Source organism: Chenopodium album, chromosome 24 (assembly GCF_948465745.1).
Source record: "Chenopodium album chromosome 24, dcCheAlbu1.1, whole genome shotgun sequence".
NCBI classification, from domain to species: Eukaryota; Viridiplantae; Streptophyta; class Magnoliopsida; order Caryophyllales; family Amaranthaceae; genus Chenopodium; species Chenopodium album.
The window spans coordinates 14,430,737-14,444,690 of record NC_137857.1 but is presented as its reverse complement, the minus strand read 5'-3'; the positions used below and the strand labels follow the sequence as shown (position 1 = coordinate 14,444,690).

Genomic DNA, 13,954 nt, shown 5'->3' with positions numbered 1-13,954 from the left:
GTAGAATTATATATGTATTCAGTTTGTACATAATTTATGCATAAATAGTACTACTGAAGATTCAATGGTACTATAAGCTTACAGTGGAACAATCAACATGTAGTTTACCCATCACGTGAGACAATCTGACCAAAAAATAGGTGGGGTCCACCTAAAACCTCTCTCTTTCTATCTCTCTCCTCTTTTCACTCTCTACTATGTGTTTTTAGAATATTTTAATCATTGTTATGTATTTACAAATACATAACATTCCTCCCCTTATAATGCCTCTACATTGACAATTAGCTTAAAAGCTTATGTGGCATGCCAAGCTAATTGTCAAATTAGCTTGCCGTTGGAGTTGCTCTTATGGGTAATTCAAAACTTAAACATCAAATTTTCATAACTCCCTTCTTTCCTTATGAGGAGTACTGCACTACATACAACGGATGTGTGTGACAGTAAAATTAACTAATGATTTTTTTTATTGCAAAAAAAAATTCTAATCAAGGGGTGAAAATGATAAAATCATGTATATTTTTATATAAAACAATAGAGATAAACATAATTTATTGAAAATTAATTCACATAATTTTTAGGTGACATTCTACTAAGATATTGTTATTAATGCTAAACTACATTTTTTAAAAATTTCGTGATTATTAAAAAAAATGTTTATCAAATATATATAATATCTACTACCTTCAGTTCGATTTACTCGCAACAAATTCCATTTTGGGGTGGTTCAAATTACTCGCAACAAAAAAAAAATTTCCTTATTTGGTGAGTATTGTCCTACAAATTGACATTTATGCCCTTATTTTTAAAATAAAAAAACAAACTTATTAACACTCCTAATTTAACTTAGTTATGTCTATGTTTTAATTAAGTAAACTAATCACTCCCACCAAATTTACCCCTTTCCCTTTAAATTCATTGATCTCCCAACCACCTTCATTGAATCTGCATTCAATTCCCATTGAAGATGTTTGAGAGCATTCAATTCTGGAAATTTTTCCCAGAAAATGAACCCCCCCAAACCCTAACACTATAAATCTTTCTCTCTCTCTATCTCTCTCCACTGCGCCTCCTCACCGTACTTCAATTTCGTGGGTTTTTTCCCTTCTCTCTCTCTCTCTCTCTCTTCGTATTCTAAGTGTTGGTACTCTTCGAAAATGGATTCTCCTCAACCAAAACAATCAGATTAAAACAAATATGAGTCCCTCTCTTCTGGATCTACCAGATCACCAACACCACCAGCTCCCGGAGTCACTAGGTAGTACCTCGTCGGGGTTCTGGGGTTATGAAGCCAGTGAGGCGTGCTTCTTTGATTGCGCGTCGAAGGATCTGTGGTGCTAAGCTTGTTGAATACATCTCTAGCGATTCTGAAGAGGAGACCGCTCAGGTTTCTGGCTCCAAAAAACGTGCTCCTCCCACTCCAACGGCGCATCCAGGTCCGGCAACCACCACAAATGGTGGATCTGCTGCTGCGGTGGGTATTCCACCTGTTTCATCACCCCTTGATGCTAACTCGGAGACTGGGTCTTCGGTGGTGCCCCCTGAGATGACTGCTGCTGAGGTCCTCCAGCCACCAGCGGATCATCCTATGATGGTTGGGTCTAAGCGCAGGCAGGAAGCGCGTTAGATCTGGCCTTCCTAAGGGTTTGGAGCCTGATGATGTTCTGGAGGCATACCTTCAGATCTACTACCCTTTGTAGTCCCTTCCCCCAAACTAATTGGGCAGCGTAATTTCTATGAACCATAATCTTTGCATTTTCTATGATTTTATGTTAAGTGATGATTTTGATTACTGATTGGGTTGATATACCATACGTCCATACTTGTTGCCTGTTGTGTTTGATTTGTGGTCAAAAATTGGCATGTTGTTGCTGGGTTGTGCTTATTCATTTCTGTTTGCTGGTTTTGATGTTACCTTTTACCCTTGAGTCCCTATGAATTAAAGATTGATGATTTATGTACTACTGTGGATTTTGTGCTTATACTTGTACCCTTGAGTCCATGGGTTGTGCTTGTATTGTTTCCTTGGTGGTGTGTGGTTTTTGTTAATGGGTATGGTGTGCAGTACTGATTAGAGGAGTCCCCTTGACATTGATGCATTGAGTCCCCCCTCCCATGTTGCATCATTCAGTGTCTGTATATCCAAATGATGAAAGGACTCATCAGATAGCTATTTGAGTTAAATGGATGCTCTAGGAACCTCTGTTTGAGGATTCTATTGAGGTACCATAACTCATTGATGCCTTGAAAGAAAAAAAAAACCCATTCTGATGGATTGTAGAGAATACGAAAGGTGTTATTTCCATTAATGTGGCCTAAATAACCCATATTTACATCACAGTTGCTTACATAGATTGCATGACTACCTATGAATAATTCCATGTAATATGTACCAAAATACACCTAACCAATAACAAACAAATTACAAAAAACATGTTTATCCATGAATTGGTTATGTGTGGCAGTCAATGCCTTAAGCAAAACAAAATAATCAGTTCCTGTCACCTTTAATCTGCATCAACTTCCATATGCCCTTCTTCTTCACCATTTACTGGGATTGTGATTGAGTCTAGATAACTGACAACCTCTGCAATTAGTCCCTTGTCCACCTCTAACAGATCTGGCAATATCCCTTGCCTGTCTAAACTCCTTTTCTGCATGTGTGGTGTGGTGTAATTGTTGCCTCCTCTCCTTCTAAGTACTTCAACCATGCATGATTGCAGTGTTAGCCAACTGTACTTGTTCAATTCTGGTTCAAACTGTTGAAAAGATATTTCCACTTCCTTGATAAGTTCATCTACATTTTGGGGAAATGATTGATACTGAATTGACTGAATCACATTGAATAGTCCCAAGTCTAGAACATTCATGTCTGGTGATTGAACTGGTTGAAAAACAAACTGAATGTTGAATCCATATGCTTGTGTGCACTACTACATAAACGAGCAAATGCAACCCCTAAAAACCGTTACAACAGGATGAAAAACCGTTCCTATAGTCCTACTGCAACGGTTAAAGGACCGTAGCATTTGCGGCCATTGCATTAGGTTTAATGCAACGATTCATTTACCTGATGCAACGGTCCTATGCATCAACCATGGACCGTTGCATCAGGGCCTAAAGCAAGGGTTAATAAAACCTAATGCAACGATTCTTTAGAAATCCTACGGACCGTTGCAACAGACCTTATGCAATGGTCTTTTAGTTCTAGTGCAACACCCATTACTTTCTATAGAACCGGTTTTTTATTATTATTATTATTATTATTATTTTTATTTTTATTTTTATTATTTAATGCTCGTAGTAAATAAAACTACAAAGAACAAATAATGTAAACAAAATTATATAACAACCATTTTATTTTTCCTCTAGAAATATGTATATATATACATTAAGTAATTTTACATTGATATTTGACTTTGCAAACAATTCCATACCCAAAATATTTATCCAAATAGTTCACTAAATGTTTACTAATACATAAATCTATATAAGGACATTACAAAACCTAATTTTATATGTATCTAATTGTCCAACAATATTGTCACAATAATCCCATCACCATTGTTCCTCCTCGATATACACCATGTTGTTCATCATCATATCACCATGTACCTATATATATAAAACAAACAACTAAATAACATTAAAGAATAAAATCATTTAATCACATCACTCTACATTAAAAAGAAGTTAGTTTAATATAAATATGTTAGAGAAGGTAATAATATATACTTGTCATAATACAATGGTATGTTGATATCAAGCAAGCCTATATAATTAATTTAATTGTCAAAAATTTAAATAAAACCACAAACCCAAAAATAACACTTAATTTTGGAAACACCTATAAATAATAATATAAAAACTAGATGAGAAAATGAAACAAAATCTCCAAGAGAAAAGTTATAAAAAAAAAAACACAAATAATAGAAGTAGAAGAATTGAATGAAATAATAAGGACTTGAAAAGAACTATATATTAGGACTAACATATGTTAACTATAAAATTATTCAATACAAGGCATTAGCTAAATATACATTGATTTGTAATAGCTAATTATAAAAAAAAAAAAAAATTAGCATTTCAATAATTATAAAAAAAAAAAAATAAAGTAAAATTGTACTAAACACATTAATACTTCATATATGAAAAAATTAAAGAAATAAAATTCACATAACAAAACTTACAAAAAAGATAACTAAAATTATTTGAAGCTTGATGTTGGAAGATTAGATCTTGAAGAGAGAGAGAGATAGAATAGATAGATATAGAGAGAGAAAAAGAGAAGAGGATAAATATTAAGAATATGTACATAGTGAGAATTTGATTCAAAAAATAATGATGCCCCCGCCGAATAACAATTTCAAATTTTCGAAAAATAATGGGAGCGGGAAACAAAGCGCTTTTTTTAATTTTCACATTTTAACACCTAGTGCAACGGTCATTTTTGGACCGTTGCAGTAGCCTAAAATTATGTTGCATTTGATAGGCTGATGCAACGGTTATGTTAGGACCGTTGCAATAGCCTCCAAATACGTTGCATTAGCTTTATCCGTTGCAATGAACCGTTGTATTATCTACCACCATTGTATCAACCCGTTGTATTAGCTTTAACCGTTGCTTTTGACCATTGCTTTTTCTCGTTTATGTTGTAGTGGTGGCTGCTTGAAATTCTGCATCTTGTGGTACTTGATGAGGTCTTGCATTATCCCACTGTATAGTGATATTCTTTGGTAGTTGTGAGGGCCACTGCTCATGTAAAGTTGGCAACACATGTTTTAGTAGCATGTCCCTAGTTGCTTCTTTGTTTATGCTTTGGACTGCCTTAGCCTCAATTGTGCCCTTATCTCTGTTTTTGCTCTTTTTCTTTGCTGCCTCATACTTAACAAAAGAAAATAACCCATACTTTCCATCATGCAAGAGTTGTTTGTTTTCATCATACAAGGGTTTGCCTATCATGCCCATAAACATGGCTTTGACCTTAAACCTTCTTGATTGTTGTGCTCTGTATGGATCCTCTTCTGTTGGAAGTAGATAGAAAGTTCTTCTTTTAGGGTTTATGAAAAACCATTTCCCATCTATGTGTATCCTTTGTTGCATGTCAACAATGGTAGGGTCCCCTTGAGATGGAATTGGGTGAATGTGACTAAGAACCCACTTAATAAGCCTGGCTATTTTGTGATTGTCAGTTAGTGCAAGTTTTTTTGTGCTTGTGTGTGTTCTTAATCTACCCCTCTGCCTTAGCCTATGCAAAGCATCCTTAGAAATATGCAGAGCTGCAGCATACCCTCTCTCAGTTTGTCTCTTATACAGAGGCACAGAAGTTAGGAATTCATCACTGTACTCTGTTAGTTTTCTACCAACAGTGCCTAATTTTTTTGTCCTAACATCTAAAGCATGACCCTCTACTATGTGTTGCTTTATTACTTGAAACCACCTTGTAGTTGTTGATCTATGCACATGATGTTTCCTAGCCAACTTGGATAAAAATCCTCTTGGCACTAAGTCCCCCTCCATGTTAAGCATGATCTCATCTACAAGTTGGCGCTTCTCTTGCACTGTCATTTCCCTGCTTTGTCTACCATACATATGACCTTCACCTTTTTCTTCACCATCATCATCTGCTTCATACCCAGCATCTTCTTATGAGTTGGTGTTGTTTTCTTCCGATTCTGGTACAAAAAACTCTTCATCTGAAAATTGATGAAATGATTCTCATGTTTGCTCCTCATTGTAAAGTTGTTGTTCATTGAAAAAGAGTTCTTTAAAGAACTCTGCCATGAGTCCCTACTCTATTTTTTTCAGGTAGTATGAAGGTGATGAAATGGAGCCCAGAACTTTTTGGATGATCTTGCACGGAGCCTGGAAGAACTGAACTCAGTTGCTGCTTTTGATTACTTTAGCACTGTGTATTTAGGCTAACTTTAAGCTAATTGTAGTGTTGTGTAATTTTTAGGGTCTATGTTTTGAAAACATTAATTATCACCTCTTTAATCCCCCCAACCCCCTCCCTAATCTCCCCTGAAACTACAAAACAATGTTCGATGTTTTTGGGAACTCCTCTATTTATGAGGGGGAATTGGTTTAAAAGTGTTGAAATCTGAAGGTTTGGGGTTATTTGGCAAAAAGTTTGAATTTCACTTAAAAAAAAGAGAGGGAAAACCTTGAAAAAAAAATGGGAACTCCTTCCTCATTTTGGCAGAAAAATAAGGAGGGAAAACTCCTCCTACTTGATGCTGTGAGTCCCACGTGACTAAGTCAGAAAAAATGGGAGGGAAATTCCCACTATTTCCACTTTATTAACCAAAGGGGCCACATGATTTCCTCTTACTTTGTTCCCTTAATTACATACTCCACACATGCTTAAAGTCCCTTAAAAATTTTGCCTAGGTATGCGTAAATGTGTCCTTTGTTGCGGGTAAATCGAACCGGAGGTAGTATTGTTTTCAAATTCAAAACATTAATTTTTACATATTCATAGCCTAATATAATTCCAAATTTGCCTCATTAGCCAAAATCGTAGACCCGATACAAACTAGTTCCTTAGATTTTAACTGGGTATCCGGTTGTGCTCACCCTTGTGCCTACAACTAATTGTAGTACGGGGGATCTGTAGGAGTTTATAGGTACTATAATGCGGAAAAACATGAATCATATTCATAAAGCACCTAATCCCAAGATCACATGCATAACACACAAGACACATAATTATACCTTTGAAGCGTGAATTCCACGTAGCTATTCGACAGACAAATCAGGGAGAGAATAGAGCCCCAAGCGCTGCTCCTCTACTTAGTCCACGGGATTCGAACGAGTCGTCTACCAATACTAGATTGGTCAGGTGAAAGGAAGAATCACGATCACCACCTTTAATGGACAAGAACGACCACCACGAACCACCTTGAGAGGCGTCCGGAAGGGGAGAGAGTCGTGAGAGGAGAGAGATTTGAGGGGCTTGGTCCCGTGTTTGCTAACTCGGGTTATGATCTTACTGATCAATTGAATTACACTTAATGTTGTTGTATGCAAACCCTAGACACCTAGTCTATTTATAATCCCATTATAATTAGACTAGGGTTAGGAGGCCCAAAATCCTCCAACCTTCTCCATATGGCCGACCTTCATAGGGGATGAGTCCCATCATGGGCCTCGTCCTCTCGTGCTCGATCTAGGCCCTTTGTGTGACCTTATAGGATCCGTCCAAGTGGGCTTTGGCCTATTTTACTAGCCCAAAGATCGTTAGTATCTCTAGCTATGATATAGCGACGACCAAAATGTACGAACTTAATTATCTTCATAATTTGATCCATTATATATCTAGTAATTACACACGACGAAGACATAAATCCTTCAGGTTTGAACTAAAATGATTGAAGCTGAATTGAACTGAATGAACTAAATAGAGCTGAAATGAATTGTTTATGAGAGAAAGAAATTAGGAAATGGACTGAACGAATTGAGTTGAGCTGAACTAATTGGAGCTGAGCTGAACTGAACTGAAATTAAGCTGAAAAGAAAAGGCCCTTAGACTCATCACTTTTTTTTTATTATGTCGCAGAACATATTTTTGTCTTTAGTCCATTGGATTTACTATGTCGTTAAATAGATCTGACACCCCTTTGCTACCCGCGTAAGTGGTTGTAAAGAAAAAAGGAAATTTTTAAGACAATTCTTTTGTCATGAAAAACATTATAAAATTTTTTAGCAACTTAAAACTTGATTTAAATTAATTTTTTGAAGAAAAACCAAGGACCACTTTCCAATGTTGACTACACTACTTCCGGCGTTGACTCCTGTAGGGAATAACTTCAAGCATCCCAAACTTGAACCCCACTGTGATTATACACTTAAGTATGGTGGCGTCCAAAGGAAAAGAAACAAGAGCAAAAGAGTCGCCAACAAGTTTTAGGAACTTGTATACCGTTCAAAGGGTGAAGGTTACACCCCTTTCACGATCCATGAGATCGCTAACTTCATAGTGGTCTGGAGCAATGACTGGATATTCAGGGATGAAGGTACGAATCCAACCAAAAAGAGATTGAACCCGCCCTTTATTTTTCTCATATTCATGTGCGCTTTCTAACTAACATGCAATCATTAGGTTAACCCTAAACCTATTTAATCCATGTTGGTTGAGTATTAATGCACAAATAAAACTATTATTGGCGATCAATTGAATTAAAATTATATTAACCTAAACCAAATTATTAATTATCTTATTAGACATGATTTCAAGTACAAATTCCCTTTAAACCTGTAGAAAAGGCGTGATCAAGCAATACTAATAATATATCAAGCAACGTGATAATAATAGCTATAAACCCAACAATCATCATCATAACAACAATCATAAAGCTTAATAATAGCAAGATCCTAGGTATGATACTAACAAGATTAATAACAAACTCTAGCATGTCACTAAACATTAAAGATCTAATCTTTAGCCCTAACATGATACTAACATGATATAAGAAAGAATATGAAGCAACCTAAATATGATACTAGAAAGCAATAAAAACATCCTAACATGATACTAGGAAGCAATAAAAACATCCTAACATGATACTAGGAATTAATTAAATCTAAACATGCTTTCTACAAGAATATAGTAATAAAATTATTCACTTTGATGCCTCGCATCTCTTTTTAATAACAAAATACACGCGTTAGTAAACTTCAATAAAATACTAAATCAAACAATTAAATTAAAGAATTGAAATAGGATTTAGGACCAAACCCTCATAAATTAGCAACCTTTCACGTCTAGGGAAAAGGTAACTTTGAGCTTGGCTAGGTGTGTCTAAGTCTTGTGAATGTGGAATTATGTATTTTGAAAAGGGTCGCGGGCTAGGCTTAGAAAAAGAATAGAGAGAGAATAAGCTTTAGCTTAGAGAGAAGAGAGATGATTGTTGGTGATCAAGCTTGTTGATGATTTAAAAACGAGGAATATCGACCCTATTTGTAGAGAAAAAAGAGAGTCGGAGAATTATGAAAAGAATCTGAATTCGAATCGAAACAAAACTCGATGGACAGCAGTTTTTGCGAATTTTGTTTTTATCATACCTTTTGATCCAGATGTCGAAATAAGACATATAATATGCTGTTGGAAAGATCTTGAAGTCTAATTTTCAACCCAATTAGAATCAGATTAAAATATTTTGTATATAAAAAGATATGGCCGAAATAGTGGAATGGTATCAGTTTTGGATAGAGTTTCGTATTTCTTTCATATTTTTTTCGTTATAGCTCGGAATTAATATTATAATTTATCATTGGAAAGATATTTTCAAGATCTATCCAGCTATATAAGATTTGGATAAAGATTATGAGGCATGAAAATAATATCTGACTATCGTTGAACATCTTTAAATTCGAATAGAATTAGGACTTAGAAAAGGAAAGTTTTAAAAAAGGAAGGTTTTTATTCAATTTCAAGTTCTTTGATCTGTTCTTTTTCAAATAGGATAATTAAGAGCTTTTAGAAACTTATAGAAGCTTCTAATCAATCCTAATTAGTTTAGGAATGGGATTAAACCTTTGGACTCTGCACATGATCATTGGGTCGTAGGTAAAAATCCAGTTTGGGCCCAGTTTAGTATTTTAGCCATAACTTCCTCATTATTCACTGGAATTTAACTTATAATATATATCGTTGAAAAGTTCCTTTCAAGTTCCATCCAACTACACAATTATTGGACCCTTATCATGGACCAAACTAAATTGGACTGACTATTATCATAAACTAGGTTAGTTTCCTTGCCATGCACGGCAATATTAAATACTTGTACTTATTATTAATTTAAACTAAAATTAATAATTAAAAAAAAATACTATAATGATTTTTTTTTTGGAAAAAATATACTATAATAAATTAAGGAAATTTTAGAAAATAACACCTGAAAAAAGACAGAATTTTGATTTTAACACCACAAAATTTCAAAGTTTTATTATAACACCTCAAAAAAAAAATTAAATTTTGGTTTCAACACCAGTTAACAGATTCTGTGACGGAAAATTTCAGTGGGTCCCAGAAGTTAGTTTACCCTCCAAATTTCCTCATATTCTATACGATTCTCTCTCATGCCATTGAATGCTCAACTACTATTCCTTCATTGAATTCGAATCCTTAATTCATCAACAACCAAAATTCTGAGACAATTCAAACCCTAAGTTCAATTGTGTGGTTGAGAAATTGAATTGCGAAAGGGAGGTGTCAATATTGAAGCGAAACAACTCAGCGCGAAGTCGTCAGCCATTTCCAACCAAAAAAAGCTTGGATCTTTCGTGGATTCTGACAAGAACATCAGCAAGATTCCAAAACAGGTACTTTTCGAACCCTTTTTTAGTAGTTTTCAACAAGTATTGAAGTTAAGTATGCCATTTTGTTAAGGATTGTAGGGTATTTTGGGGAAAAAAATAGGAACCCTAAAAAAAGTAAAATTGGGTATGAATTACTGTGTAAACATGTAATTAAAGTTGTTTGTGAGTATTTTATGGTTCAATTAGTGTAATTGATAAGATTTTTGGTTTAATTATTGAGTTGATTATTATGCCTTGTTGACTGGTTTGTACATATGTTGGGTTAAGCTTCTTGATTATACCATTTATTTGACTGTGTAATTGTGTTGATAAATGTTGCTTGTGTTGACTTGCATTGTACCTATTTATTGGATAGATAAATGGCCAACAACCAAGATGGATTAATTGATATACTATTCAAAGTGGGGGGTGCTTTTGTTCCCAAAAGAGTGTCTAAAACAAAACATTTGCTTTGCTGGTGTGGTGGGTTATGTTATTGGAGAAGGGATGTGGTAGTGGACAAGTTAGATGTGCCTTTTTTAAGGGAAGGTGCAATGCATGGGTTTGTTAAGTATAATGTCCATGTCCCACCAAATTTCAGATTGTGGTATAAACAAAGAGGGAGGACCTTTAACACAGGTAGAAGGGAGTTAGTTAATGAAGATGAGGTAAAGGAGTTGTTAGAAATAGTGGGTGTGGAAGGGTATGTAGAAGTGTTTGTGACTGCAGATGAAACACTAAGGCCCATACATGAGGCCCATTCCACTCCAAAAAGGGCTGAGAGAAAGGGGAAGGGTACAGAAAAGCCTGTAGCAGTTAGGAAGAGCCTAAGACTTAACAAAATTGTCAGTGAAAGGGATGAATCTCCTCCTAAACCTAGATCTAAGCAGGATAAGGGTAAAGGGAAAGAAAAGAGTGTAGAGGTTGCTGGTAGTGGTAAAGTGTTAGATAAGGGGAAGGGCAAAGGAAAGAGTGAAGGGGTAGGTGGTAGTAGGAAGCTTTTGGATAAGGGGAAGGGGAAAAAGAAATCTGTAGCCAAGGAATTGGATTTTGAGGATGATAGTGAGGGCAGTGGATCTGAGAGTGAGGAGGGGTACTCTTCAACTGACAGGAGTGACATTGACATAAGTTGGGAGCCTGGTGAGGAGGAGTATGATAGTGGGGATGAAAAGTGGTTTATACAGAATTCTGAAGAGATTTTGGAGAAGGTAACAAGGAGTCTTGGTAAGCAACTAGATGTACATGACCAGGGGATTTCAAAGGATCCTAGGTCAAAGCTGAATGAGAACTTGGATGTGAGTGAGGTTCAGTTGCAGGAAGAACTTGAGGGAGAGTCAGATGAGCTTAGGAGCCTGGATGGTTCATCAGATGAAGAGGACAACAGTCCTTGGTTTAATGAAAAAACTGACTTCACAAGGCTTGTTGTTCTTGTTAACATACTTAAGTTCAATAGTGCTTCAGTGTTAAGGAAAGCCCTTAGAGTGCATGCAATTGAGAATAGGTATGAATACTACTTCTTACACAATGATAGTAGTAGGATTACTGTCCAATGTAGGAACAGATGTGAATGTAAGTATCAGACAAAGACAAGTAGGATGCCTATGTGTATTTACAAGGGTGGAGTGAGGTGCAACTTCAAGGTTCATGCCACTAAGTTAGTTAGGAAGGAGACTTGGCAAATTAAGAGCATGAGGTTAAAGCATAGCTGTGTGAGGAGCAGGGAGAACAAGAAGGTGACTGCAGAATTCATTGCAGAGAGGTACCTTGAGGAGTTCAGAAGTAACCCTACATGGAAGATTAAGCAAATCAGAGACAGGGTTCTGCAAGATTTGGGAGTTCAGGTTACCTACTTTAGATGTTGGATGGCTAGATGCAGAGCTAAGCTCATTATTTTTGGTTCAGAAAGGGAGCAATATGCAAGGGTCTGGGATTATGGTAAGGCTGTACTGAAATACAACCCAGGGTCTGGTTGTAACATAGTTATAGATGGATTTGACAGGCCTGAGCCTCCCTTGTTTTTGAGGATGTTTGTTTGTTTAAGGCCTTTGAAGGATGGATTCTTGAGGGGTTGTAGGCCAATTATTGGGGTGGATGGCTGTCAGTTGAAAGGAGCTTACCCAGGACAGATTTTGGTAGCAGTATCTAAAGATGGGAACAACAGCATTTACCCTATAGCTTGGGCAACTTGTGAGGCAGAAAACAAGGAAACATGGGTGTGGTTCTTGGATTCATTGATGAGCATGCTTGGGAGTTCAGATGGTGCAGGTTTCACCTTCATGTCAGGCGGGCAGAAGGTACAGTTGTTTTCCTCTGTTTTGTGATTAATTTGTAATGCATTTCACTTTATTAGAATATTGATTGGTGTATTTGGATGCTTTAACACAGGGACTGGTTGAAGCTTTTGCTCAAGTAGTGCCAAATGCAGAAACAAGGTTCTGTGTTAGGCATATTTGGGCAAATTTCAAGCTAAAGTTCACTGGGTCAGTGTTCAAGGAACTCTTTTGGAGTGCTGCAAGGGCAACAACACAGGTAATGGATCACACTCTTGCCTCTGTCATTTATCTATTCATATTTTTGGTTTATTGACTATATTCTTACCCTTATGTCCATAGCTTGACTATGAAACATCAATGAATGAAATTAAGGAGCTTGATGGGGATGCTTATGCTTACTTGTCCAATATCCCCACTAAACACTGGTGCAGACATGCATTCAGTGGTAACTGCAGGTCCAACATGTTACTAAACAACATGTGTGAGACCTTCAATGCAGTTATCAAAGATGCTAGAGACAAACCAATCCTCACCCAAATGGAATGCATGAGGAGGTACATGATGAGGAGAAACAATGAGAAGTGGGAGGACTCTAAGGATATCAAAAGCAACTTGACTCCATATGTGCATAAGTTGTTTCAAAGATGACCAAGTTCTAGTTGACATAAGAAACTTCACATGTTCTTGCAATCACTGGCAGTTGACAGGCCTGCCATGTGTGCATGCCTTTGCCTGCATTATGGATCAAAGAAGTGATGCTGAGCAATATGTGAGCCCCTATTACAGTTTAGAAACCTACAGAGCAGCATATGAGCTTGTGATTCAACCAATGCCAGGCCCAAAGCACTGGGAAAGGGTTAACATGAGAGAGCCTCAACCACCAGCCTTTAAGGTGCAACCTGGAAGGCCCAAATCCAAGAAAAGGAAGTTGGAGCCTGGTGAGGGAAGTTCTGCAGCAGGAGGGCAAAAAGAAGGAAAGAAGAGGAAGAATCAATGCAAGAATTGTGGTGGATTAGGCCACTATGCCAAGACTTGCAAGCAACCTAGTGTTCCTGAACCTAGTGAGCAAAGGTCTGCAGGGAGACCCCCTTTAAATTCACCATGGGTAGTTGAGCAGAGGAAGAAGAGTGAGATCAGGGCTGCTAAAAAGGTATCCTTTTGAAATTGTGCAATTTTTTATTTATTATTATTTTTTTTTTTTAAATTGCATGAAGCTGATTATTTTTTGTTGCTTATGGTTCCCATAGAGTGCAGTTGGGGCTGCTGAACCAATGACCAAGAACAAAGGTTCAAGTAGTTAACCAACCAAACAAAGGTCAAGCCAACATACCACCCCTTCTTCAAGTCAACCTGAATCAAGAGGAAAAGAAACAGTGAGGCAA

General features: G+C 36.6%; 1 protein-coding gene across 1 annotated transcript; it reads right to left on the bottom strand.

Moving 5' to 3' along the window:
• Positions 1-4,644: 4,644 nt before the first annotated feature.
• On the bottom strand, positions 4,645-5,565 carry LOC145610585 (uncharacterized). Its single transcript, XM_081665897.1, has one exon. The coding sequence runs from the start codon at positions 5,563-5,565 to the stop codon at positions 4,645-4,647; it is 921 nt and encodes a 306-aa protein (XP_081522023.1).
• Between the last annotated feature and the right edge of the window lie 8,389 nt (positions 5,566-13,954).

Excerpts from the sequence above, each read along its gene's own strand:
- LOC145610585 (XM_081665897.1), bottom strand. The coding sequence starts at position 5,565 with ATGACAGTGCAAGAGAAGCGCCAACTTGTAGATGAGATCATGCTTAAC.